At 40.3% G+C, this 24,188-nt stretch overlaps 1 protein-coding gene across 41 annotated transcripts in view; it reads right to left on the reverse strand.

Moving 5' to 3' along the window:
• The window catches only part of CADPS (calcium dependent secretion activator), a 471,326-nt gene that overhangs the window by 64,137 nt on the left and 383,001 nt on the right, over positions 1 to 24,188 (reverse strand). For 19 of the 41 annotated variants that reach the window (XM_032290331.1, XM_032290333.1, XM_032290334.1 and 16 more), the window contains 6 exons: positions 20,910 to 21,056; positions 17,443 to 17,598; positions 13,362 to 13,509; positions 6,356 to 6,370; positions 5,401 to 5,475; positions 4,427 to 4,510 (listed from right to left, as the gene is read on the reverse strand). In XM_032290331.1, coding sequence (XP_032146222.1) covers positions 4,427 to 4,510; positions 5,401 to 5,475; positions 6,356 to 6,370; positions 13,362 to 13,509; positions 17,443 to 17,598; positions 20,910 to 21,056 — 625 coding nt within the window. The remainder of the gene's footprint in view (positions 1 to 4,426; positions 4,511 to 5,400; positions 5,476 to 6,355; positions 6,371 to 13,361; positions 13,510 to 17,442; positions 17,599 to 20,909; positions 21,057 to 24,188) is intronic. The other 22 variants (XM_032290350.1, XM_032290355.1, XM_032290354.1 and 19 more) reach the window with 3 other exon arrangements.

Genomic DNA, 24,188 nt, shown 5'->3' on the forward strand with positions numbered 1-24,188 from the left:
TGGATTTGTTTGATTGGAGGAGAATGTCTGAATTCTAGAGGGCTTCATAGGACTTGATATAAAGTTCAGACAGAACCTTTATCAGGTTGGTGGTAGGGCCTGGGCTACTCCTACATCTTTATTCCTCTGTGGGGGCCCCAGGGTTTAGTGAAGGAAGAATTCACATGGAACTGGGGGCTTAACCTTTTCGAGTCTTAGTTTCAACATCTGCAGAAGAATGTTGTTGGAATGAGATTGTTCTGAGGATTCAGCAGGAAAAATACATTTAAAGCACATAGGTTTGTGCCAGGCACTTAGCAAGTGTTTAAGGAATAGGAGCTGTAGCTCTTATAGTTATTTTAGACTTCTGAATTCATCTAATATAACCATCATTATATTACAGTGAAGGAAATTAAAAGCCAAGATGTGGTCCCTAGATCCAGGTCACACAGCTCCTGGGTAAGGGACAGAGCTGGGTTACCATCCCAGGTCTCCCTACCCTGTACTTTTTCACTGTATTCCACGTACTCTGAGGACACTCAGCTCAGCTGAGCTCTTCAGTTATCACAGTTCTTGAGCCTCCCACCTTTGCCCTCTCCAGTCAAGTCTCCACCCCAATATCCACTTAATCCCTAAGCCGTGTTTATGTGACCTCCAAAATATCCTGCAAAAATGCCTCCTGCTTTCCTGCCTCCTGGCTAATGCAGCTGCTGTCCTGTTCAGAAGGTTCTCCCCTCTCCTGTATCCATCACTGACTTCTTTAAGTTTGAGAGTTCAAGTCTCTCACGTCCTCTGCAGAGAGATGTTGCCTGAGCATCCTAGCTAAGGTAATGTCACCTCCCCACTTTCTCTTGCTCTCCAGTTTATGTCCTGTGAAATTCTTCTCCCAGTAGGTAATTTTCTTTCATTTTTAATTGCCTGTCTCCTTTACTAAATGTAAGCTCCAAAAAGACTGAGAGCATACCTTTCTAGCCCAATGCTGTGTCTCTAGCACCTAGCACAGTGCATGACACACAGGTGCTCAGTAAATAGAAGTGGAATAAATGAATGAATAAATTCCTGAACCAGCATACTTGTTAACACCTGCAGAGGACAGAGGAAAGCATTGTCACTTTCTGTGGGAGGGACCTGGGTACCGGCTTGCCCCTCTTATTGGCCTCCTAAAAGAACAGCGAGCGGCTATCCACGAGACAGGAGCCCTCCCAAACAGGCATCCCACGCAAAGGCACATCTTGCAGTCAAGGGAAATGGGCAGATAGTTGCTAATTGTGTCTTCCAACTGGGCTGATCTTTCAAAAGTTCGAAAGGCGCCTGCCTCCATAAATCCCAGGCTGCTACTGCTGCTGAAGCTGGTGAGGGAGGAGAGGAGGGTGCGCTTGGGCGCCTCTCGGGCTGGCACGAAGAAGCCACATCTCATCCTCCCTCCTCCCCCCAGCTCCTCTCCAAGAGAGGAAGCAATGCAGATGGAGACGAGAAATAAATATTCCTGCCTGCTCTGTGCCACTGCAGACGTTTTCCAAAATGTCTGGCTTGGACCATGAAATCAAGCCCACCCAGGAAAGGAGGCGCTCAGCGGGAGAAAGAGGGGGAAAGGGTGGCATATTTGTCGATACTCGTCAGCTTTCTGGGGGGCAGAGCACATGGCTCATCCTTGGCAGCCCCGCTGAGGTGGGGACGTGGTAAGTGCACAGTAATACTTGAAGAATTGAATCAGAAATGGGAGCGGAGCGAAGGAACTCATGCCAGAGCGACGGCACTATCTCTATGCCTCTGCGCAGGGTCCTAGGACTCACAGCTGGTTCTTTCGCAGGTTTCAAGCTTTTTGCACATACCTGCTGCCTCTGCTCAACCCTTTTACTTCCACTCCACTCCCGGGGAATTCACACAATTGGGCTAAAGGAAACCTTCAAAGGCCATTTGGAGTTTGGGCAGGAACTCAGAATTCATATGTGGAGATATTCCTGGCACCTCTAAACACAGTTCACTTTCCCTAATACTGGAATACTGGCAGGAGATGAGAACATGGGCTGCAAATGATAAGTGGGTGCTTTTGGCCTGGGGTGGCCAAGTGTGTGGGAGAAGTGTCACTAAGGAGGGAAGTTACAGGCCCAGCAACAGGCACTGAAGTGTTCTGCATTACACTGCCTTTGCTAGCATGCGGTGAGGCTGCAAAATGTCTCCGAAAAGGGAGATGAGAGGATGGGAATTTCAGCTTGAACACTTCTGCATAGGATGCTCTGGGTGTCCTGTTTCTAACCCCCCTGTGACACTCTCTGGTGCCCTGTTCTTGATATCGCTGCCCCTGGACTTCTAATAGTCCTCTTGGTAGGACACTAATTAGGGTGGGGCCCTTGGTGGATTGAATTCTGCTCAGTAAAGAGCAGCGGCGCTTTCCTGGGTTTCACAGGTTCAAGTCCAATAGAATAAAAACAGTTGCTCAAAATGAAGACTCAAAGAAAGCCATGTCATCCAGGGGTGTCAGGGGAACATTTTCCAGAAATGTCGCATTGAATTCCATTTATTTTTACCATTTCTGGGACTTCACTGAGGAATGAAACATTGTCTAATATTTCCCACTCATGTGCCCTGAATCCTTCTTTATGAATCTACCCCACTCACTTGCCCATCTGCCTTCCAGTGACAGGCAATTGCCAGCTGAATCCCACTCTCCCCGGGACTCTGTTCAGTGGTGGGGGAAAGCTGGCAGGAGTCACTGGTTCCTGTCCCCAGTCTGCCCATTGCTGTGTGACCTTAGACAAATCATCTCCCTCTCTGGGCCTTGGCCGCTTTGTTCATCAAAGGAGTGGGTTGGATAGGTTTCCTTTCAGCTGTGACACATTATAGGAGGTTCTAGAGGGTGAAATTGGATGGAATTCCTACTGTCATCATCTCCTTCCCACCTCACCTTCACTAATAAGCTCGAGGGATGGGGGCCATCACGCTTCTGCGATTGAGTTCAATCCTTATACCTGGGAAGGTCGGAACTGATATCAGAAGATAAGTGTTTTCTGTCTCTACATTTCCCTTAGCTCCAAGGAAGATTAATGTATGGGTTGGGGAAAGATCAAAGTAGGGTATATTTGGAAAGAAGTTGTATGCATTTTTGTTTGCATTTTATAATAATTGTATTTGTTACTTTTTAAAAATAATAGTTGCCATTTATTGAAATCTATTATGAGCTAGGCCTATGCTAGGCTCTTTCACCTACATTATTATCTTCAGGATAGCTCATTAGGGAAGACATTATCTGCCCTGCACTCCCTTACAAATGAGAAAACTGAGGCTCTGAGGGGATGAGACACTTGCTCAAGACCACACAGCTGTTAACATTGGGATTGGAGTTTGAGCCTGAATCTGTTGGATTCCAAGGACAATCATGTGCTATCCACTACCCTGTGCTGGGCTTTGTCTTGGCATTCAATCACTATCTGGGAGATTCTTCATACAGTGAGGCTGTTTTAAGGACCCACAGGCAGTGGGTCCTAAATTGATTGCCTTTCCTATGGTGTTGTCAGAGGAAAACAGCTAGTCTCAGAGCCAGTAGGAACCTGCTGTCAGGAATGGCAGGGAAGCATGCAGCTGTGGTGTCTGCCTAGCATCAGGAAGGGTGGGAGAATTGGGCCCCCAAAGCAGCTCATTTATAGCAACCATCTCCACTGATCATTTATCCACAGACAAGAATGCTGGTTTCTGCCCAGCCTTAACTAACTCATTTCTATGTCCTTGCGCAATTCTGACACAGAATCTGAGCCTCTCAGAATTTGCAAAGAACTAGATCATAGGTCCCAGAAGTTGTAAACTTAAGTGGCTCCGAAGCCCAGGTAGGTATGTGAATAAGTGAAACAGTCAGGAGGGGGCTTTAGCAATTACAAACACATGTTCAGTCCAAGACCCCCAAGACACAGCTCCAGGAGACTTGCTGTGCCCCTAGCATGCTATGCAGGCACCCCCAGAAATACAGAATTTGTTGTCAATCCTCTTGATTTTTAAATGTAGGCAATTCAGTTAAGAAGAACGTACTTGACACAGTGAGGACCACATAAAACATAGCTGCAGGCCTATCTGAATACAGGTCTTCACTTATAAACTCTGAAATGATTTTTGCTCATTTACTGATGAAGAAATGGTAGCCCACATTAAGTAATTTGCCAGAGCTAGCTAAGGTGGGGTCAGGTAGGCAACTTTTTGGATGCATACATATAGAGATGTGTGTGTGTGTGTTCATAAAAATATACACATATTGCACATTTACAAATGAAATAGAAATGTTGGATTACCTGCTGTTACGAAATGTTCGGCTTTTCACGTAGTGCTAATATTATACGATAGCTTACTATAATTAACATACACACCCATCCCAAAACAACATGCCACAACAGAACTACTCCCCCAAACCAAAACCAAAAACTAAAACAAAAGCCAGGAAACAAAGAAGCTCTTTACTTACAGTAAATGACAGAAAAGAAGAAAACAAAGTCCCTTCATCATATCTGGATAATTTTGCCAGCACTCCTTCCAAGATAGTAACAAACTAGAAAAACAGCAAAAAAGAAAAAAAAACGTTATTTCAAACTGTAACTGTTGACAATAAAGAACATCATTTCCCAACCACATAAAGGCTGGGATCGAGCCCTCTGTTCATTTCTGCAGTGTATTATTTGATTCCCGCCTTCGGAGAAAGGAATAGACTGCCTTTACATAGAAATATTTGACTTATCCGGCTTTCTCTTCATTATTATGTGATTGCAAATATAGAGTGTTACAGAAGTGCAAAGTGACAAAATATTATTGAGTTGCATATAGCATGCGATAATATTAAATGCACTTTTTAAAATCCAAAACTGCGCAAAGCAGTTTCTACGTTACATATTAGCACTACATTTAATCCAATCTATTTTTATTTGTATTTTATCAGTAATTTGGGGGAAACAGAAGTTTAGCACTGGCAAATATAAATGTCTTCCCATTCAGCATTACTTAGTTAAAATTCTATAATTCATGAGGGTGACTGAAATAGCTTTATCTGACTTTTATGTTTTATTATGACTCTCACTGCATGTGAAACTAGAGGAAAAGGGGTTTTCATGATGGCAGAATTCCTTATTACCGTTTAACTTTCTGTATTTAAAAATCTAACTTTGTCAGTGCTGAAAAACAAAACAAACATTTCCCGTATAACCTAGCGCAACGTTTGGGGACAAATTCTTATTAAGTTAACATATGCCACTTCATCAATTTATCTTCACACGGCTCGAGATCATCGGAAAATCATTTAGAGCTGAGGCTGGGTGATGTACAATCTTGTTTCCTGAGAGACGCAAGTATCCAGCTCAACTTTTTAACGTGTTACATTTTAATGGAAATGGAGACATAACAAAGCAATGTTCACAACGAAACATTTCACCTGAAGCTGGAGGTTACCTTTGCAACCAAGAGTGTTATCATTTCTTTAACAGTTTCTTCAATTAGTTCGTCTATTTTTGAATGGTATTGATGCTAAGAACACAGAAAGACAAATATTAGCATGTTTGGTAGGTGATGGCATTGCATCCATCAGTAATTTTTAGACAACATAATTTATAAATAAAACCTGGCCTGCAGACCCCGTTTATTTCCTTAGTCCCAGAAATATCTGTAGGATCCTGACTCCAGTTCGTTGATGGAGCGAGATCTGAAGCTCCTAAAAATATTACCAAGTTCATTGTTCCTCACTTAAGGCTTTCGATGCCGCTAATGTGTAGACACATAAACACTTTTATGAATAGCACACATGAATGGCTTAATGACCCAGCAGTGTGTTTATTTGGATCTTACAAAGCACAGGATACTGTGATAATTTAATACAGGAGATTAAAAATTATCTTCGGAAAACTGCTGGGGGTTGTGGCTTAGGTAGTAGATTCCCTTTCCAAAGGGAATTCAGTGAAGACACTGTGACTCATTTTGCAAAAACTGTTCTGACACCCTCAGGTTTGGGTTGATGCCTCAGAACTCCCCAATTTTATCTCCAAGTCTTGATTCAGTGTCAAGGCGGTGTCTCTTTCTGAACCTTTGTGGCAAGCCGCTCATTTTCTCCATTCATGGATAAGCAGACCCAGTATTAGAGCCTACACTGAGACCACTGCTAAGGTTTTTAATTTCTCTAACTGTGCCTGTCAATTACATTTAAATAGTAATGTGAAAACAAACCCCCACACAAATAAAAATCTGCTGTAAATGCCAGGGAAAAAGGAAAAGTGATTTCAACACAAAATATTATATGCCAGCTCCTTGACATTTATTAGAGCATTTTAGTATCCTTTTGAATTATCCCATATTTCCTTAATGAAAAATAACAATGCAAAACATTGTTATTTGAAAAGGAAAATGCACTTACCCACATTTTAGCAAACTTTCAGAAGGATGGTTAATTAGGAACAGAAAAAAAAGGAACAGTGCAAATGAAAATTAGGACAAAAGGACACGTGAGAAAATAAAAATTAAATAAAATATTCAAAAGTCTATGTAAATATATGGAAATAAGCCACAGTAATGTGGTTTAATATTCTGATAACTGGCAATCAGAATTATTGAGAGTGAGCAAAGGGATGTGAAGTAGGTAAATCCATTTAGAATCAGGCGAGGTTTGTTTGTAATTGGAAGACCTGGATAAAGTCCCAGTGCAAAGTTGGGAAGTCATGTTACCTATGAAAATTTAACTCAGTTTCCTTATCTGTAAAAAACAAACAAAAGAGATAGTAACACTATCATCCTTGACCATTGAGAAGGGGGAAACCAGTAACTCTGATTTTGGAACGAGAATAAAGCCAACCCCGTATAAAGATTGTTTAGCAGGTCTATGCTAGTATCATTATTTTAAAAATCCACTGTCCAAGCCCTTTCCTGACAGTCATCCTTTCAGACTCAGAAGACTCTGTTGTGAAGATCAAATTAGAGTCTAGATGTGAAAATATTTTGTCAATTGTGATTGTGATTCAAATATTGTTTAGTAGTTCAAGCTCTTTTTTTTTTTTTTTTTTTTTTTGAGACGGAGTTTCACTCTTGTTACCCAGGCTGGAGTGCAATGGCGCGATCTCGGCTCACTGCAACCTCCGCCTCCTGGGTCCAGGCAATTCTCCTGCCTCAGCCTCCTGAGTAGCTGGGATTACAGGCACACACCATCATGCCCAGCTAATATTTTGTATTTTTAGTAGAGACGGGGTTTCACCATGTTGACCAGGATGGTCTTGATCTCTTGACCTCGTGATCCACCCGCCTCAGCCTCCCAAAGTGCTGGGATTACAGTCTTGAGCCACCGCGCCCGGCCTCAAGCTCTTTAAGTAGAAGATAAGGACAGAGAGAGACAGCCTTATTACTTAGTCATCTCCTCCAGTTTCATTTTAGTTAATTAGAAGAAAAACAATAGAGCAAATGGCTTGTATGTTGTAGTCCTGATGAATCAGAACCTATGTTGACTATACTGCTAGATTCAATAAGGAATTTACTCCTAAGTGGCATAAACCTGAAGCTCAATGTAAAAAAAAAAAAAAATTATCTGCAGAATTCTTTGCTAGAAACACAAAGAAAGATGTCAGAGCAAAAGAATTCAGGAAAATTGACAGGGCTCCAAATTCATTTTTAGGTCTTGAGATAAGATCCAGAATCACATGCTTACTTTTCCTCCTCATGTGACTGCCTCACTCATCTAGGTTTTCTTTGCATTGCTATAAATGATTCACATTTATTAATTATGGGAGTAAACTAAATCAGAAAAGCTAGCCGTGTGCAAAATAATACAACATGAAATACAAAATGAGGGGCTTCTACCCCAAGCAAAGAACATCATTGAGAAACAAAACACTCTGTTGAAAAACTGGGCTGAAGTGGCAAATAGAGATAAGAGTAATTGTTCTCCACACACCCAATAAGATTTACGGTCTTACTCTCAGGAGTTAATGATGTCATTCTTTCTCCCAAGAGAAACAAGCTTTCTTTTCAGGAGCTGGGAACCTCAAACCCTTCGATAAGGAGACACAGTGGAGACATCGTGGCTTACGGAAATATGATGGTTTATGGGAACCTCTTCTCATCTTCAATTCTTCCATGCCAAACTTGGCCTTAATTTTTCTCCAGGCAGCCCCACTATCTCTCCCGTTCACTCCACACAAATATTATAATCTCCATTCCTTTTCTGTTATACTGAGCATTTCTTTTTTTTCTGCTTATAAAACAAAGTGTTTTGATATGATTATTCTGTCTTTCCTTCCAGGGGAAACTTTAGCATGTCAATCTCTGTTGATCTATTTCCTCATTTTTGCAGTGGGGCTAGAATTATAACTTGTATATAGACATTAGATTCACCTAACCAAATAATGCAACAATGCATGGAAATGTGGTTTAGAAACTGAGAAGTACTATGTGGCAGTATTACCACTACAACTATTACTAATAGATTAACATAGTGGTTGCATGTGTATATACATTTCTCTAAACTCATCTAAAATCTCTGTATTTTATTGTATATAAATTATGCCTCAATTTAAATATTCTTTGGGGAAGATAGCAGAACAGGGTAATAACTACTCTGCTTATCATGTGGCAAAGAGGTCCATATCAAAGCAGCCCCCATTCCTATTCAAGTAATTACAGAATACGTGAATCCCTTTTGCCAGTTTTCCCTGATATATGAGACTTATTGGATTCTGGTGCAATAGTGAGTACTATGCCTTCACTCCTTGATCTTTCTTGGGAGTTACATGGTTCTGTGCAGATGTGAAGCTCCATGAAGAGTATAAATATATCACTGGGGCATCTTTTAATTGCCAAACTTTCCTACTAGACAATTTTGTTATACAATCTCATGCAGTCTGATTGACTATCCAAATATAGTACCATGAGGGAGCTTTCCCAGTTTCCCATTTTTCAGTCCTCCCTGCTGGCCTTCTTAGATTAACTTGCCCTGTATTCCTAAATTATATCCTGGGGCCCAAGATGATACTGAGGGAACGACTAATATTTAATGACATGGAAAGTTTGGTCAGTTCACTTTTGCTTCTGATGGGCTGAGCTGCAAATTCACAATTACTGTGTGAAAATCATTCCACTTGACTTCCTGTGCTACATGTTTTGCCTTGTCATAGAACAGATTGTGTGTATGTTGTCTTTCTGTTAAGACCATCTGACCTTGGAAAGGAGATGAAAACACACTAGACCAAGTGAGAAACTATTTAATGCACAATTTCCCTTCTATTGGTACTTCACAAATTTTAATGAAAAAAATATTTAAGATGGAAAACTATGCTTAACAAATGTTTCAGCAGCTGCCTTTAGATGTGATATTACCCAGTGATGAAATCCAGGATGTGATCTTAAAATTGGAGATTTCATCACCTGTCCAATATCTAAAGCAGGTTGAGGGAGTTGGGATCCAGGTGGAGGCTGGCATTAGCAGCTAGATCTATAATATGGGCTTCATATCCCATCCTCAGAAATGCAAACTACATAAAAACATTGGACTTTCATCTATTCTTATCCCAGTTCCAGGATGTTTCCAGATATTCTTGTTAAATCTCATTTTAGCAACTCAGCTTTACTTTGGAGATGAATATTCCCATTCTACAAAGTGAGAAAAATCAAGGAGGAAACATTTCCATATGACTTTCCATTGAAGTTCTGATTAAGGTGACAGCCACTGTGCTAGGCCACTTAGAAGAAGTACATATTTACAGACAATTAAGTCAAGCTAGCTTTATTCTCACCTGTTCTCAGCCACTTGGCATTCAAAGAAGAGGCCTCATTTCCCACAGCTGGTCATTTAAACGTCTCTGATTCAATTACACTAAGGAAAACTTTCATAATAGATCTCTCTAGGATGGCTTGGGAAAAAACCAATAGCCTTACAATAAGAATCATAGACTAGGATGCATTACTGGATGGGCCCTTAATAAAGATATTTAGTCTAGATGTGTGTGTGTGTGTGTGTGTGTGTGTGTGTGTGTGTGTGTGTGTGTGCCCATGCTATTTTGGGAAAAATAAGAAATGTTTATAAGCTTCAGTTATTTGTTTTCATTAAAAAAATTATGTTGAGTCAATATGGGGAGAATATGTGTAGTCTTTTCTACTTTGTCAAATAAAACAATGTCTAGAAAGAAATAGACACTGCTGTTTCATGTCAAAAATGTTACTGCAGTCCAAGACAATGTTTTGAATTTATATACAGAATTAGGGGACTTTAATACCCATTTTAACAAACCACATATTTCCCAAAGATTGTGTGTTGTATGCTATATCCTTTATTCAGAAAATGATGACAGGCTGTCTGGTAGCTAAGGTATGGCGTCCATAGGATGTCATGATTAAGCCAAAAGGCAGCTTATTCTTCCGTAAAACCAGACTCCCAGATCAAGCTAAGGTTATTCTACTTTAGCCCAGAAGCGATTAAAGACAAAAGAAGGGTCCACCATTGTGATGGAACAAGAAAAGTCAACTTGTTCTTTCTCATTATCTGTCTCCAACTGGGATCTATGGTTTGGTCAAGGAGGTCTCCAGGTCCTCTGAAATTGTAGACCAAAAATGTGTGAAAGCATCTTTTCCCCCTGAGATGTGGCTCCATAACTTTTTTTATATTCTCGGTGAAGTTTGTGACAGTAACTCCCCTACTTCCACTACTCTCTCTAAACCCCCAGCTCAAAAAGAAAAAAGCTCAGATTAAAGTGACTTGGCTTGTTGGGAAGACTTGTTCAGCCATCTGACTAGGTATGTGGGAGCTTTGGAAACACGGCTATTATTGAATCAAACTGTAGAGGGACTGCAAAAGCTGCTGAGGAGAAGGCAAGACCAGTCTTGTTATATCGACCCTTCCCCACCCTGGCCTTGCACCATCCTTAGAAAACTCAAAATTTGCATCTCAAGAAGATTTAAGGGGAAACAGATCAATTGGACTTTACTAAATTTAAAAGAAGGCTGTTATGTTTTAAAGAAGCCTGTTGTGTTTCATTGAGAAGATGAAAAAGAAAACCCACAGAATGGGAGAAAAAACATTCAAGTTCCTCAAAAAGCTAAACACAGTTACCATATGACCCCACAACTCCAATCCTAGGTATGTACCCAAGAAAGCTGAAAACACAGGTCCACATGAAAACTTGTAGGTGAAGGTTTATAGCAGCATTCATTAATCATAATAGAAACAGCTCAAATGTCTATCAACTGATGAATAGATAAACAAAATGTGGTATATCCATACAATGGAGTATATGAGCCAGTCATAAAAAGGAATGACCAATACACGCTACAGCATGGATGAATCCTGAAAACACTATGCCGAGTGAAAGCGGCCAGACACAAAAGGCCACGTATTGTATGATTTTGTTTATATGAAATGTTCAGAATAGGTAAATCCTTAGAGACAGAAAGTAGATTGGTGATTACCTAGGGCTGTGGAGAAGAGAGGAGAGAGAACGGGTAATCAGTTTCTTTCTAGGTGATAAAAATGTCCTAAAATTGACTGTGGCGATGGCTGCATAACTTTGTGAATACACTAAAACTATTAAATTGTACATGTTAAAAGGGTGAATTTTATGGGTATTTGAATTATATTTCAATTAAAAAAATAGTAGCTCCAAGAGGAGAATAATTAAGGAGGGATAGGATTCTGGAAAATATGAACTCAAAGATATCTCAGTGAATTTATGAGATCACCAAAAACAGGGCTTTTAAGGTTCTATGAAGGCTAAGGGATTGTTTAAATCTCCCAGGGCAACTCAGGGGGGTGGTGGGCAGTGAAGAGATGCAGAGCAGAGGGCAACCTGGCGGCTTGGACTCTAGGCCCCTCTTCTCCTCTCCATCCAGAGCAGCTGTACTTATATTTGTGTCACATGCTGGCCTTCTTAGTTTGGTTTGAAAAACAGATTCTACCACTAAAAACAGCCTGAATAAGACTAGAAGAGTGCTATCATTTTAAAGATGAGGAAACTGAGGCCCAAACAGGCTGAGTAGTTTGTCAAACTCCAGCTCTCAGCTCAGCCAGGGGAAGAATCCAGGTTTCTGAACACTGAACCCAGGTCTTCCCCAAGGGGACTCTCCTTCTACCTGAGCCCTTCCCTTGAAGTCAGGTTTACATACTGAGTAGCCAGATCAGTGGTTCTCAAAATGCGGTCTCTGGAGCAGCAAGCAGCATCAGCATCGCCAGGGAACTTGCCAGAAATGCCAATCCTTGGACCACACCCAGACCTATCTGAAACTCTTGGGTGAGACTCAACGATCCAGGTATTCAGGTGCTCTCTGGATGAGTTTAATGTACACTGAAATTTGAGAACCACTGTTCCAGATCATTCACATAAACACAAGATGCTGGGACAGAGAACCAAGGGCCCCTTGCATTTGACTCCAGTGCCTAGAATGTAACCCCCAGGGAAAGGTCCTCGACAAGAAAATCAATCGGGAACAGAAGTTAACCAGGGTGGGGTTGGGGACTGAGGAAGATGACTTGTAGGGGAAACAAGGTTGAAAATGATCTTGCCAGGAAGAGAATACCACCAACCCACATTTAAAAATGGAAGGTGCCGAAAGAGAAAATAAATAACGAATAAGGAGCAAATATAATTTAGTAAAAATTCTGAACATGTAAGGCTGGTATCGAAAGATCTGATTTAGGAGCAATTTATGCCAATTGGCAACAACATAGAGTTGCCAGAAATGCTTCTGAATTAATTCTAAATTGGTATATGAATATCTAGTTGGCTTAAGGCCATCAGAGAAAAATGATCATGATAGTCTTTAATCAAGCCCAAGTTGCTGTTTCCTTCTTCTTTACATTTTAAATACTGCTTTGGAATTGCAAACTTAGCGAGGGACTAAACTTTTGGTCAGGGAAGATTCACGATCAATTCAGTCTAAGAAAAATTGAAAATCTGCAATTTTTTTTTTTTTTTTTGAAATTCAAAACCTGCTGGCTGGGGATTGGGTAGCAGGGTGATCTAACGTTATTCTAACGTTATATATCCTGGAAGTTGCTTAATGCAAGAAAGGGCTCTCTTGCTGCCCAGATGTTCAGAGTGATAAAAAGCACTTCAAATGTGAAAATGACTTGCACTCTGGCAAATACAGAACTGTTGGAGACACCAGCCTAATAAATAAGGTCGTCAAACTTCATTTAGCTTAGAGGAACTTTATGGCCACCCCAACTCCAGCCAAGAATCACTTCCAAGTGACTGACATTCTCATCAGCACATGCCTTAGAAATCTACTTGACAAACAGATACTGAACACTCATCCATGGCTTAATCCACAAATGTTAGAGTATTTTTCTGAAACGAGCAGACTATGGTAGATGGAAGGAATTTGTGAAGTTTTCTTCTACGTGATCAATGAAGAGGGGAAAAAAATCTGTATTTTTTTTTCTTTACCTCTTGGCCCATTTCCATGCTGCAAAGTTTTGTTGATTGAGCTTTGGCATCAACCATAACATTAAACATGGTGCATATTGACTGTGGGACTCGAAAATCTGTTGATCGACTGGTTTTTTGCAGCTTAACTTCAAATGCAATCCTGGTTCTATTAAAACAAAGTAGGAAAAGACCAATTCAGCATTCAGATGGCAGCAGGTGGAGGAGATATTTTCTGAGAGGTCAGTGAAAAAGAAAATTGAAGGCTGTAATCAGTTTCAGTCGACAATGACTTCACATGTGTTCCCTTTGAAATGACTTTCCCAACTAAGGAAGGCCTATTCACGGAGACAGCCATGCACACCCTTCCTTTCTCGGCAGTACACGGAACACCTGTAGCTTGGCGTATTTCTGTCTATAGTTTACATGCTACGGAGAACCTTAATTGCAGGAGAATGAATGAATTTACAAAAACCCGATGATAGCAGTGTAGCATATGTAAGTTCTCTCACATTGACAACTGCCTACCTTGAATTACTTCATTAATAAAACAAACAAAAAGAAACCAAAGCAATTTCTAATCTTCAAAACCTCGTAGTAGGAAAAAAAAATCTTAAATAACATTTTTTGTTGTCGGTTTTTTTCCCCTTTCTGGTTTTGAAAGAGAAAAAAATTTAAAAGCCAGCAAGTTTATTACATTGCTTTAAAGACTAAAAAAATTTTTTTGCGTGTTAAAGGACATAAAAAGGAAATACATCAAGCTGTTAGAGACGGCTACCTTTGAGGAGGGGAGTGAAATTAGGAGGTGTGGTACTGGGGGACTTGCACTATGTTTTGTTTTCAATGTCAATGTATTATTTTGCAATAAAATATACTATTTGTATGATTTCAAATGTCATAATATACAACTATTTTATATGTGTGCCTAATATGCATAGTATAAAATTCAAGAATTGTGCAATGGTGAAATCTGAATGTAACATAATTCTGACGTTGGTCAAATTATGATCTCAGCAATGTGCTAACAACTCATAGGAAAAGCCTGGCCTGACATGGCCGGCTGCTAATAACAGATGTGAGATCTTATCCTTGATATTAGCAGTGTAAAAGTGGCCTAGTTATATTTTAAAAGGTTTCAGGTAAGTGGGTGATATGATCAGATGTCTTTAAAGAAAAGCACCTGCTTAGTAAGTGGCTTTATTAAAGTCCCATTTGTCTGATGCATCTTTTTGGCATTGTTCACTGTCAAGTTCTGGAGATCATGCAGCCACCAGGAAAGCGTTGCTTTAAGAGGAATTTGTAGCAGTTTTCTAACAGTGCATAGGAGGACCACACAGCTAGTTAGCTCAGGAAAGGATGCCAGCTTGCTAACACACCCTGAGTGCATGCAGGGAAGCCAAGTATAATTTCTAAGGTTGGGAGCCCAGTTCTTAAGGAAAAAAAAAAAAACTAAACTAAAAAACCCAAACCCTTAAAACACCCCTATATATTATATGATCATGTTAAAGATAAGTGTGTCTTGGCTTCTGAAGACTCAGTGCACTGAAGTAGCTTTCTAATCATGATGATCATTTTAAGCTACACTGAAAATACATCATTTGCCGGTTTTGTGAAAAGGAGGCCTGATGGGGACTGGGTTGGACAGGTCTCTGCGCTGATCTTCTGAGGCTTGTGTGCCAGTTCCGGCCCAATTTGAGAAATGGAAATGCTAAATTGCTCCCTTCCAATGAAGTAATCGTCTTCAGTTTTCACAGGAGAACTGTTCATAGCCCTTGGAGTGCAGGGCTGTGAAAAGAGGAAGCTGAATGCAAAATTAATATGACTGAGAGGGCTCTATAGAACCAAAAAGCCAGAAAAGGAGAGGTCATTTAACTCAGCTGACTCCTTGAGGTCAAAAGACAGCATGCCTTGTTTTGTGTTCAGCATAAGTAATCTGATACAGACTAGACTAGAGGCTCTGTAAATGTCTGTTGAATTAATGAATTAAATTTCTTGAGCACTGAAACATGAGGAGTACCTTGACTTTTTGGCATTGCATATTTATATCTCTAAAACAATGTCCTTACTATGTTGGCCTAGAACAAGGGTTATATAGTCTGTTCTACTGAAGGAAACAATGGTTCTAGGCTCATCTAATATAGATTCTAAGTATTAAAACATCCAATAACTCCTTCCTGCTCCGTCCTCTGAATCTGTAGGTCTGGGGATATTTCAACCCATTTTTTCTCTTATCTGCTTTTGGGCTGATATATGGGGCCTTAATTTTAAAAGGGGCATCAGGAAATTTAAGTGTCCGGGCAGCCATACATGTGCAGTGGAGCAACTTCTGTCAATAAAAGTTTGCTTAACAGCTACTATGTGCCAAGCATGATGCTGAGACCTGGGGAGGGTGAGGAGCTCCAAATGAACAAGATCCACTCCCTGCCTCTGTGCAGCTCACCCTCTTTAGGTGTCTGAACCATGAAGACATGATTACAGCACGGTAAGGGATATGAGTCCCTATCTGCTGTGACATCCTCATATCTTTCTTCCCATTTTCTCTGAGCATCTTCCCATTTCTTACTCCCTACCCAGAAGACTGGCTTCTCAGTGAAGGACACACGCCTTTCTGTACAATTACGTGCACAGATTAGAAACTAGTAAGCCTTCACTGTAATGCATTTCACCCCTAGGACAGATCACGCAAAAAGTTTTTTAATGAAATGGTTTGGCCATCGGAAAAGCCCTGCTTTCTCTAAAATTGATATAGGCTGTCTAGGAGATCGTGGAATTCAAGACCCTAAGGAAATATTTTGATCTTGAGTTTGAGAAGTATGCTTGCCTTCAGTTCTAAGAGTGAGAATAAAAGAGCTATACTAAAAACATCTGGATCACTACAACTTTAAGCTTCTGGAAGTGGCCTCAAACACCTGCCCAGATTCTCCATGTCGCATAGTTCCTTTCTCAATTTCTACTGAGATACTGTTCACCTACCTGGGATTGCATTGTCCTTTTGCTTTTTTGGTTTCCAGTTCTGATGATATTACTTCACCTTTCCTCTTCCAAGATATGAAATAAAAAGTTCAGAGAACTTCCAGGCAGCCCCAGCCCCCATCACCCACAACTGATCCATCAACCAAGCTACACAACATCTGGAGATTTGGAGTAGCCTGTGCTGCTTCTGATCTATTTTTCTTTTTGAATGGGGAAAAATAATGGAACAGTTATGAACTAGAAAAGAACTTGGATGTGTATCTGGGGGTAGACAGGGTGTTGATGATGATGTCACACCAGTGGAATTTTATTTCTGTATTTGATATAGAGACACTCCATGAGGAAAGGGATGCAGTCTCTAATTCTTCATTGCATGCCAACAACTTAGCCCTGTGTCTGGCACATGGAAGGAGCTCAAATAGTGTCTGCTGAATGGATGAATATTGTCCTCATTTTCTTCTCCTCACCTTCTCAGAACAGTCTGCCTGGGAACTTCAAGAGCAGCATTCCTACCCTTGTCCTAAAAGACACAGTAACACACAGGGAATCTGTGTGCGGGCAAAATGTATGTTCAATGTCTCATGCCCCCTGTTGAAATCCAGCTAGATTTTCAACAAGACAACTACAAGTTGGCCTATATATATGCTCATCTTTTATATATGGAGTGAATGACAATGCTGAGACCCTATCCACATTGTTAGAAAACCATTAGATTCCTGCTACCTGTACTGGATAAGCTGGCTCCAGAACTGCATATTCTCTTTTTCCCTTCCAATTGTCCACTCATGCACACATTCACACATTTAACAAATACTTACAGGGAAGTATTTTGTGCCAGACACTGCTAGGTATCAGGGATACAGATGAGAATGGACAGGGATCTTTTCCTCTTAAAACCAACAACCATGAAAAAAATTGGCAGCCAGATTATTCTGGGTGTGGGACAGATAGAGGGCAGGTGAATGAAAGTTAGACATTGACAGTCACTACTCCAGCTGACTTTGATAAGCAATCACCATCTCCAATTAGTTTCAAATTATAGCCAATTGAAAGAGCAGACATCTACCCTTCCCTGAGCCTGTGTATGGTGGGGAAGGTGTGCAGAACCTGTCCGGCCACCTATGCTTACCTTTTGACACAAGATTCGATCATGTCACTTGCCATCAACTTCAGCCGTTGTTCCAAGTGCTTTCCAAACTCTTCTTCAGGCCAGTGCAAGTCCCGAATGAAGGTCTGAAGCGCATCAAGTTTCCAGAACAGATCTTCCGAGGTGCCTGACCCATTACTGGCAGGATAAAAATCAGAAAACGACAGTCACCCACTGGCCTCAGGCTCTGCAAAAACTAACACAGAGACAACTGGGGGCTAGAAGGCAAACAGCAGCTTCAACATACAAAACAATGTGTATTGGCGGTGGAGGCGGGGGCGAGTCTCCACCGGCAGATTTTGAGTTTTACCATACATGACTTGGTACGCTTTGCTCAGCCAATTACCCCAGACCAGTGAGAAGTCTGGGGAAGGTGTTGCCCCATAACAACCAGGAGAATGGTGTATGGTAAAAATCAGCCTTCTTAGTAATAACCACATTAACACATGTGATGATTCAGATGAAGGCCACGAACCAGGGGGAGAGAGAAGTCTCAACGGATAATAACTACATGGCAACATGCAGTTATTAAAATTCAGGGTTTCATGCATTTCCCCAGCTCCCCTCCAGAGTGGAGGCCTCTTGAAAATTGCACAAGACTTTTCGTTTTAAAAGGACAGTGCTAACAAAGTGGTGAGCGAGGACCTGCTTTCTCTCTTGAAGAGCTGGAAAGAAATTAGGGTGACTCAGGTCAAGAGGGGTACCTGGATACCTTGAATCCAAAATTCTAGTTCAGTTTGGTTACTGTTCCAATTTTCATAGACTAGCCCATTTCATAGGCAGGGTCCTCACCAGGACGAGGTGAGTCGGGGCAGGGGAAGTTAGTGGACAAGCGATATTGTCAATGCTTTAGGGCTCAAAACCTGAGCTCTTTTACCATTGCACCATCTTACCCAGTCCTGTGTGCAGATGGGGAAATTGGTCTTGATGCCTTTCTGTACGATGACGTCTAAGAAACTTTTACCTGGGGCATCTACAAAAAGCCTGTGTATGAGAAATGCTCCATCTCTCACCCTCTTGCCCTTCTCTGGCTGTCTCTTTTGCAACAATCCTATTTGGAGCTCTGAGGGGTGTCCTCCCCCCCACCCACTTCCTCGCATACCACTAATGCTAACACAGTAATTTATAAAATGTCCAACACACCATGCATTACCACTTGTTCTGACATCGTCTATAGAAACAGATGAGAGTGGGTGTTTCTATTGTGACAGATGCCAGCTGCATTGAATTAATGCTTCAGAGAGAAATATAGCTAGTGCATAAATGCATACACAGCTACTGCAGGGCGGGGAGGGGGCACACGCCCAAACATGCTGAGAGGGGGCCTATGGCCTGGACCAACAAGGTAATGTTTTCAAGGACGGACCAGTCTGAGGTCAGTACGTAGATGTATCTGACATGAAGGAGCAGGTAACATAGAAACACACCTTTAAAATGAAAGGTGGCAAAGGAAGAAACTGGAATTATGAAAAGATATAGAATCAGGCATTTCCTGGTGGGTGATTGAGAATCCACGCCTTCTTTTCAGATACTGCCATGAGCATTGTTCAGAAGCGGGGGAATGCGTTGTTTCTGTGTGAACGTTCAGCCTTCCCCCTACCCCAACCTATGCTTGGGAAAAAGAAACCCCAACTTTGTCTAGTCTAAGCCCCGTTTTGGAACTGCATGGTTGTATGTTTTAAATCATTAAGTACATATGAATGCAATAATTGGTATTTATTACAACAACATTTTGACACCCATCTGGTTTCAGAGTTTCAAAAAATTCTTGTAGGGTTTTTTTTTTTTCTTTGAAGAGCTTATTATTAAGTTTTGACATGAGGAAAAGAATATTTTCTTTTTATTTTTAAGATAAACTGTTAATGTTAAGGCAATAGCACCAAGATTATTTTGATTGCTGAGCAGTTACCAAAATGTGTTCCCACTCATGCCTTAATTAATTGAACGGAGACCATTATCTGCTTTATTACAATGTCTTGATTCATATCTTTTCAAAAACAGTGTCACAGAGCATGCACAGAGGAAGATAAGAGAAGCTATCTGATATTTAAAAATTTTTCACAGATACTACCTAATCTAATTTTTTTAATACAGTCATCTTAGCATGAATATGATTTGTGTTCTTTTTTAGAATTTTTTTTCAGATATAAATTTTTGGAGGTTTTAATTTGCCTTTAAAAGAGAATCAGACACATTGACCATATGATTTCATTGTGAAGTTGTGAGCAGTTAATAGGTTGTAAAAATATTAGGCAGCTTTGGAGGAGCCAGTTAGAGCCATCATTTTAATGGTCTGCCCTCCACCTGGATTACTGCAAAAATAAAAATGCTGAGGGCCATCTTGATGAATGTGATTTTGAGATTTCAAAACATCACTGCCAGTTTCAGACCATTTTTTATTCCTTTGATAATAACACTTCCCTTTGAAAATGTGCCAATTTATTCTTTAAAAAAAAAAAAAAAAGCTTATCTGGCCTATAATTAGCTGTGGTCTAAGAAAAGGATCAAAGAAGGGTATAGAATCACTAACCCTTATTTCACTTATTAAATCATGCACGTGGTTCTAATTTCCCTGAGGTAGAATTTAGGGGTGCTCGATCTTCTTGCTAACAAAACAGGAGAGAAGATTCATTTTCTAAGCTAGAAGAAACGGCTTATCAATCCTCACTCTCCCAAACTGCTGGCTTTCAAGAAGTGGCCCATGCAACGCTGACATTCATGTGGATGAGTATAAAGCATAGCCCTATATTGAGATGATATGGCTCCCCAAAATTTATTTATCGTTGTTTGAATCTTGTGTTTTGAGATTCAGCGAACTTCTCATTACCTAGATCTCAAAGCACCATATTGTATTGTGACCTTGGAAAGTACATAATATATTTTTTACATAACATTTATATGACTAAGGCTTGATCCATTCAGAAATTTTCATTTAGCCCTGAACATACTGTTACTATATCCTGCCATTTGCTGACACCAGAAATATGCTTTATGGTTTAAACATTCTCTAGGAATTTTTTATTTTTATTTAAAAAGAAAACATCCCAGATTCTAGGTAGGTGTGCTTCCCTCTTAGATTTGGATCAGGCCAGAGATGACTGGCCAGCCCATAAAAGAGGTTTCCCCAACTATTTTTGGATGTCTAGCTCCTAAAGTCATGTCACCTGCCAAAAAGGGTAGAATCCTTTTGCAAAAGAATTCAGGGAGTGAAACATAGTCCTCCAGCATTCAGTGGGCGTAAGACAAATTGTTAGTGCTGTATATATAGCAAACATCTTACAAACATGATGCATGCCAGAAATAAACAATATTGTCTCTGTATGATCAGCAAAATATGTCTAATTATCCATCTCCATCTCTGTTATATAGGATGTATAGAAATAAACAATACATATCCATGCCAAGATCACTTAAATTTAAATGAGATCTAATGTGAACTGAATACACACTCCGCATCATATATAGCAGCCATCCATGACGGTGCCGAAAAAGTAGGCATTTGTGGGATGCCTAGAGGGATGTTAACTGGTAGATTTGGTACTTTGGGAAGGTTCACATTGGGTAGGTTCACATTGGGTAGGTTACTGGTTAAACTCCTGTGGAAGAAACAGACAGAAAGAAAAAATACCATCACAGTGACAATGCAGATGTAGCAGAGGCACATGACAATTGTAAATAAATCGACGAAATCCACAGCAAGACAACAGCAAAAACTCAAGCGACACACTTGAGAAAGCAGCTTACAGATGGGAAGCCGTGGTGTGGCTCTGTATCCAGAGAAATGACAAAAGTTAATGGAAAAAAATTAACCACACAGTGACTTAAAAGTGCGGACACTTGCAGAGCACCCATACACAATGATCACATGCCTTTGGAAGGGGCATTTGGTTTCCTTATCCATTGCCATAAGCATCTAGAACTTTTCTCATGCTAAGAACTTGAAGTTCCTGGAATTCTTGGTGTGTCTGGGGCTGGGGTTGCTGTGAAGTCACTGGGATTGACAGAAATGGTGGAGTGCTTCAATTTTCTTATTTTTGAAAGAAATTATTGTTGATGGAGGCATATTTCTCAATCAGATGTTAGGTACAAAATAGAGTAGGAAGTTCATCCACTTGGAGGCACACATAATGGTGATGTACAGAAACCAGATTCTTTCCAACTGCTACTTCTAAAGACAGGTATATGGGCGATGAGGTGTCAGTTGATGATGGTGAAATTTAGAAATTGTATCAAGGAGAAGGATCAGATTTGAATGGTTTTATAGAACATTTAAAGAAAATAGAAGCTTTTCCAAACTAAGTTCAATACAAATGCAGAAATGTTTACACACAGAAATAGACACCAAGGAAATGAAAATAATTCCAAATTCAGCTCTTGTATTAGACTCTTTGACCAAAAGTGGATTTAAAATGTGGCTTCATAGCATAATAGTTACCCTTGGAAGTGGGATAGAGACTGGGAGAAAGCATGACAGGGGCTTCTGAGGAGGTTCTACTTCTTGATCTGTGTGATGGCTTACATGGGGTGTGTGTTCAATTTGTGAAAATTAATCAAGCTGTGTATTTTTTTGTAAAAAGTTAAAATAAGTTAAAAGTGACTAAAAAGTTAAAAATGTTACCTCATACCAGCCTTTTGTTTTTGGACAAAGATGGATCAACTGATGTGAAGGAAGAGAGATGGATGGTTTTATAAGTAGAGAGAGAAAATAAAACAAAACAAAACCCGCAACTTGAATCAACTGTATTTCTTTGGAAGGACTGTGTCATACACGGCTCCACAAGCTGGCACCGTGTGTCTCAGTAGTGGCATTTTAAGGGTGTTCCATCCAGCCAAAGTCACTGGCACGGTAGAGCCCAGCCTAACTCTGCATCTGAGAGGAGCCTTCCTGTTTAAGTGAAGTTGACAGCACTTTGGCAAAAGACTTGAGGTTCTCTTTTTGGATCTTGCAGGAGAAGAGCAAGTTTTGCCAAAGCAGCTCTGCCCTGGGCAAGCTGTGTTTGACTAACAGGACTCCTGCAAGAGCTGGAGCTGCCTCTGGGCTTGCTTGGGTTGGGGAGCGAGGGGGTGGGGAGTAGGGGAGTAGGAGAGTTGGGGAGGAGGGGGGTAGGAGAAAGGGAGAATGGAGGAGGGGGTGGGTACATGTCTCTTGCTAAGTCAGAAATTCTGGACCCTGGAGATCACCTGGATGCCTGTCTCCTTCTAGAAACAGATTATTCTTTCACAAAGGCCATACAGCCCCAGCTCATAGACTGAAAAACCTAGAATGCAAAATTCTCTTCCTTAAGTGAAACAGGTGTCTCACAGATTTGTCCTGTACACCTCACATTTTGGGAAAGCCAATTATATATCTCTACTTGAAACTAAAGGGTGCCCTTGTGCAAATGGTCAAGAAAAGGGTAACTATATGACTGTTAAATAGAAGGGAACACGAACTTCTCCTTTCATGTGTCTCTGTTTAACTGGGGAATCTGCCTTTGAATTCAGTCCCTGGTGGCTCTCAGTCTTAAACACTGCCATGTAACAAAACCGTTGGCGATTTCCACTGAGACATGTGTAAGCCTATATAAGCAAATGCGATCATTAAATGATACACACACTGAATAATGATCAAGGAATTAGAAGATCTTAGAGATGGCAGCCTGGAAAGTTAAAATGTCAATTCTGAGCAAATTAAAAGTAGCTAGGAGTGAATAACACACAAATGTATGCAAAAGCAATTTAATTTAAACATATTAGTGGGTGGCAGGTACACAGATTAGAGTCGAGCTTCATTTTGCACACAAAAATAAAAAAGTACTTATATTAATCAAAACATACTGTATTTGTAAAATATGACATTTCAGCTGGACTACTGCACTGGACTCATAGAAACATTTCCTTCATGTGACATTTTATAATGCTCTACTTTAAAAAGGATAAAACATGCTTGATATTCCTGCTTTTAGCAAAATGATGTGATATATTACTAGGGTTACTAATATTTCATTTGGATATTAATAACATAAATAATCAAGGAGGTAATTCCAAGCATAATATTTTACTAATATACATGTGAAAAGGGGGAATTTTCAAGTAGCACTTAGTTTCAATCAGGCTCCTGGAACTGCTGATGACTCTAATGAATTATTACTTTAAAGCGGGCCCTTTTAGTAGCTACCTTAAAACAAGTTAGCCACGCCTCTCTGAGAGAATCATAATTAGGTGTCTCTGGATAGTACAACAAGTGTGAATTGCAATCCTAACAACTTATATACACTGAAAATTTAGACTCTTTCATTCATTTTGGGGACTCATGAAAAAGAATAGCTGCCATTTAAGTCAAAGGTCCCATCCCTGGATGGTTTAGAAACATTCTCATCTACTCACTCCTACAGTGATGAATGTCACAGATGTGTGCACGACTCATCATGTCTATGGATGGAAATGAGTAGAGGTGAAGTCATTCCTACTTTCTAGAATTGAATCTAATCAAGACACTGCCTGCATGCAGAAGAGATGTATTTGTGTTTTTCTCAAAGATTTTGGCTTTAGATTTATGAATGGGCTTGGATTTAAGATACAAAATGCTTCTTACTTTTATGAGTCCATTGGTGAATGCGTATATGTAGTACATCTTGTCTTCTCTGAGTGCTCTGAGCACTGAAGTCTCTCTCAGTGTTTGTTCTTAGGTCTCATCCCTACTTTGGGGCAGGGGCATTCTCTAATATCTTATTTCACAATCTTTTACT

Source organism: Sapajus apella, unplaced genomic scaffold (genome assembly GCF_009761245.1).
Source record: "Sapajus apella isolate SASKATOON/1434 unplaced genomic scaffold, GSC_monkey_1.0 scaffold23, whole genome shotgun sequence".
NCBI classification, from domain to species: Eukaryota; Metazoa; Chordata; class Mammalia; order Primates; family Cebidae; genus Sapajus; species Sapajus apella.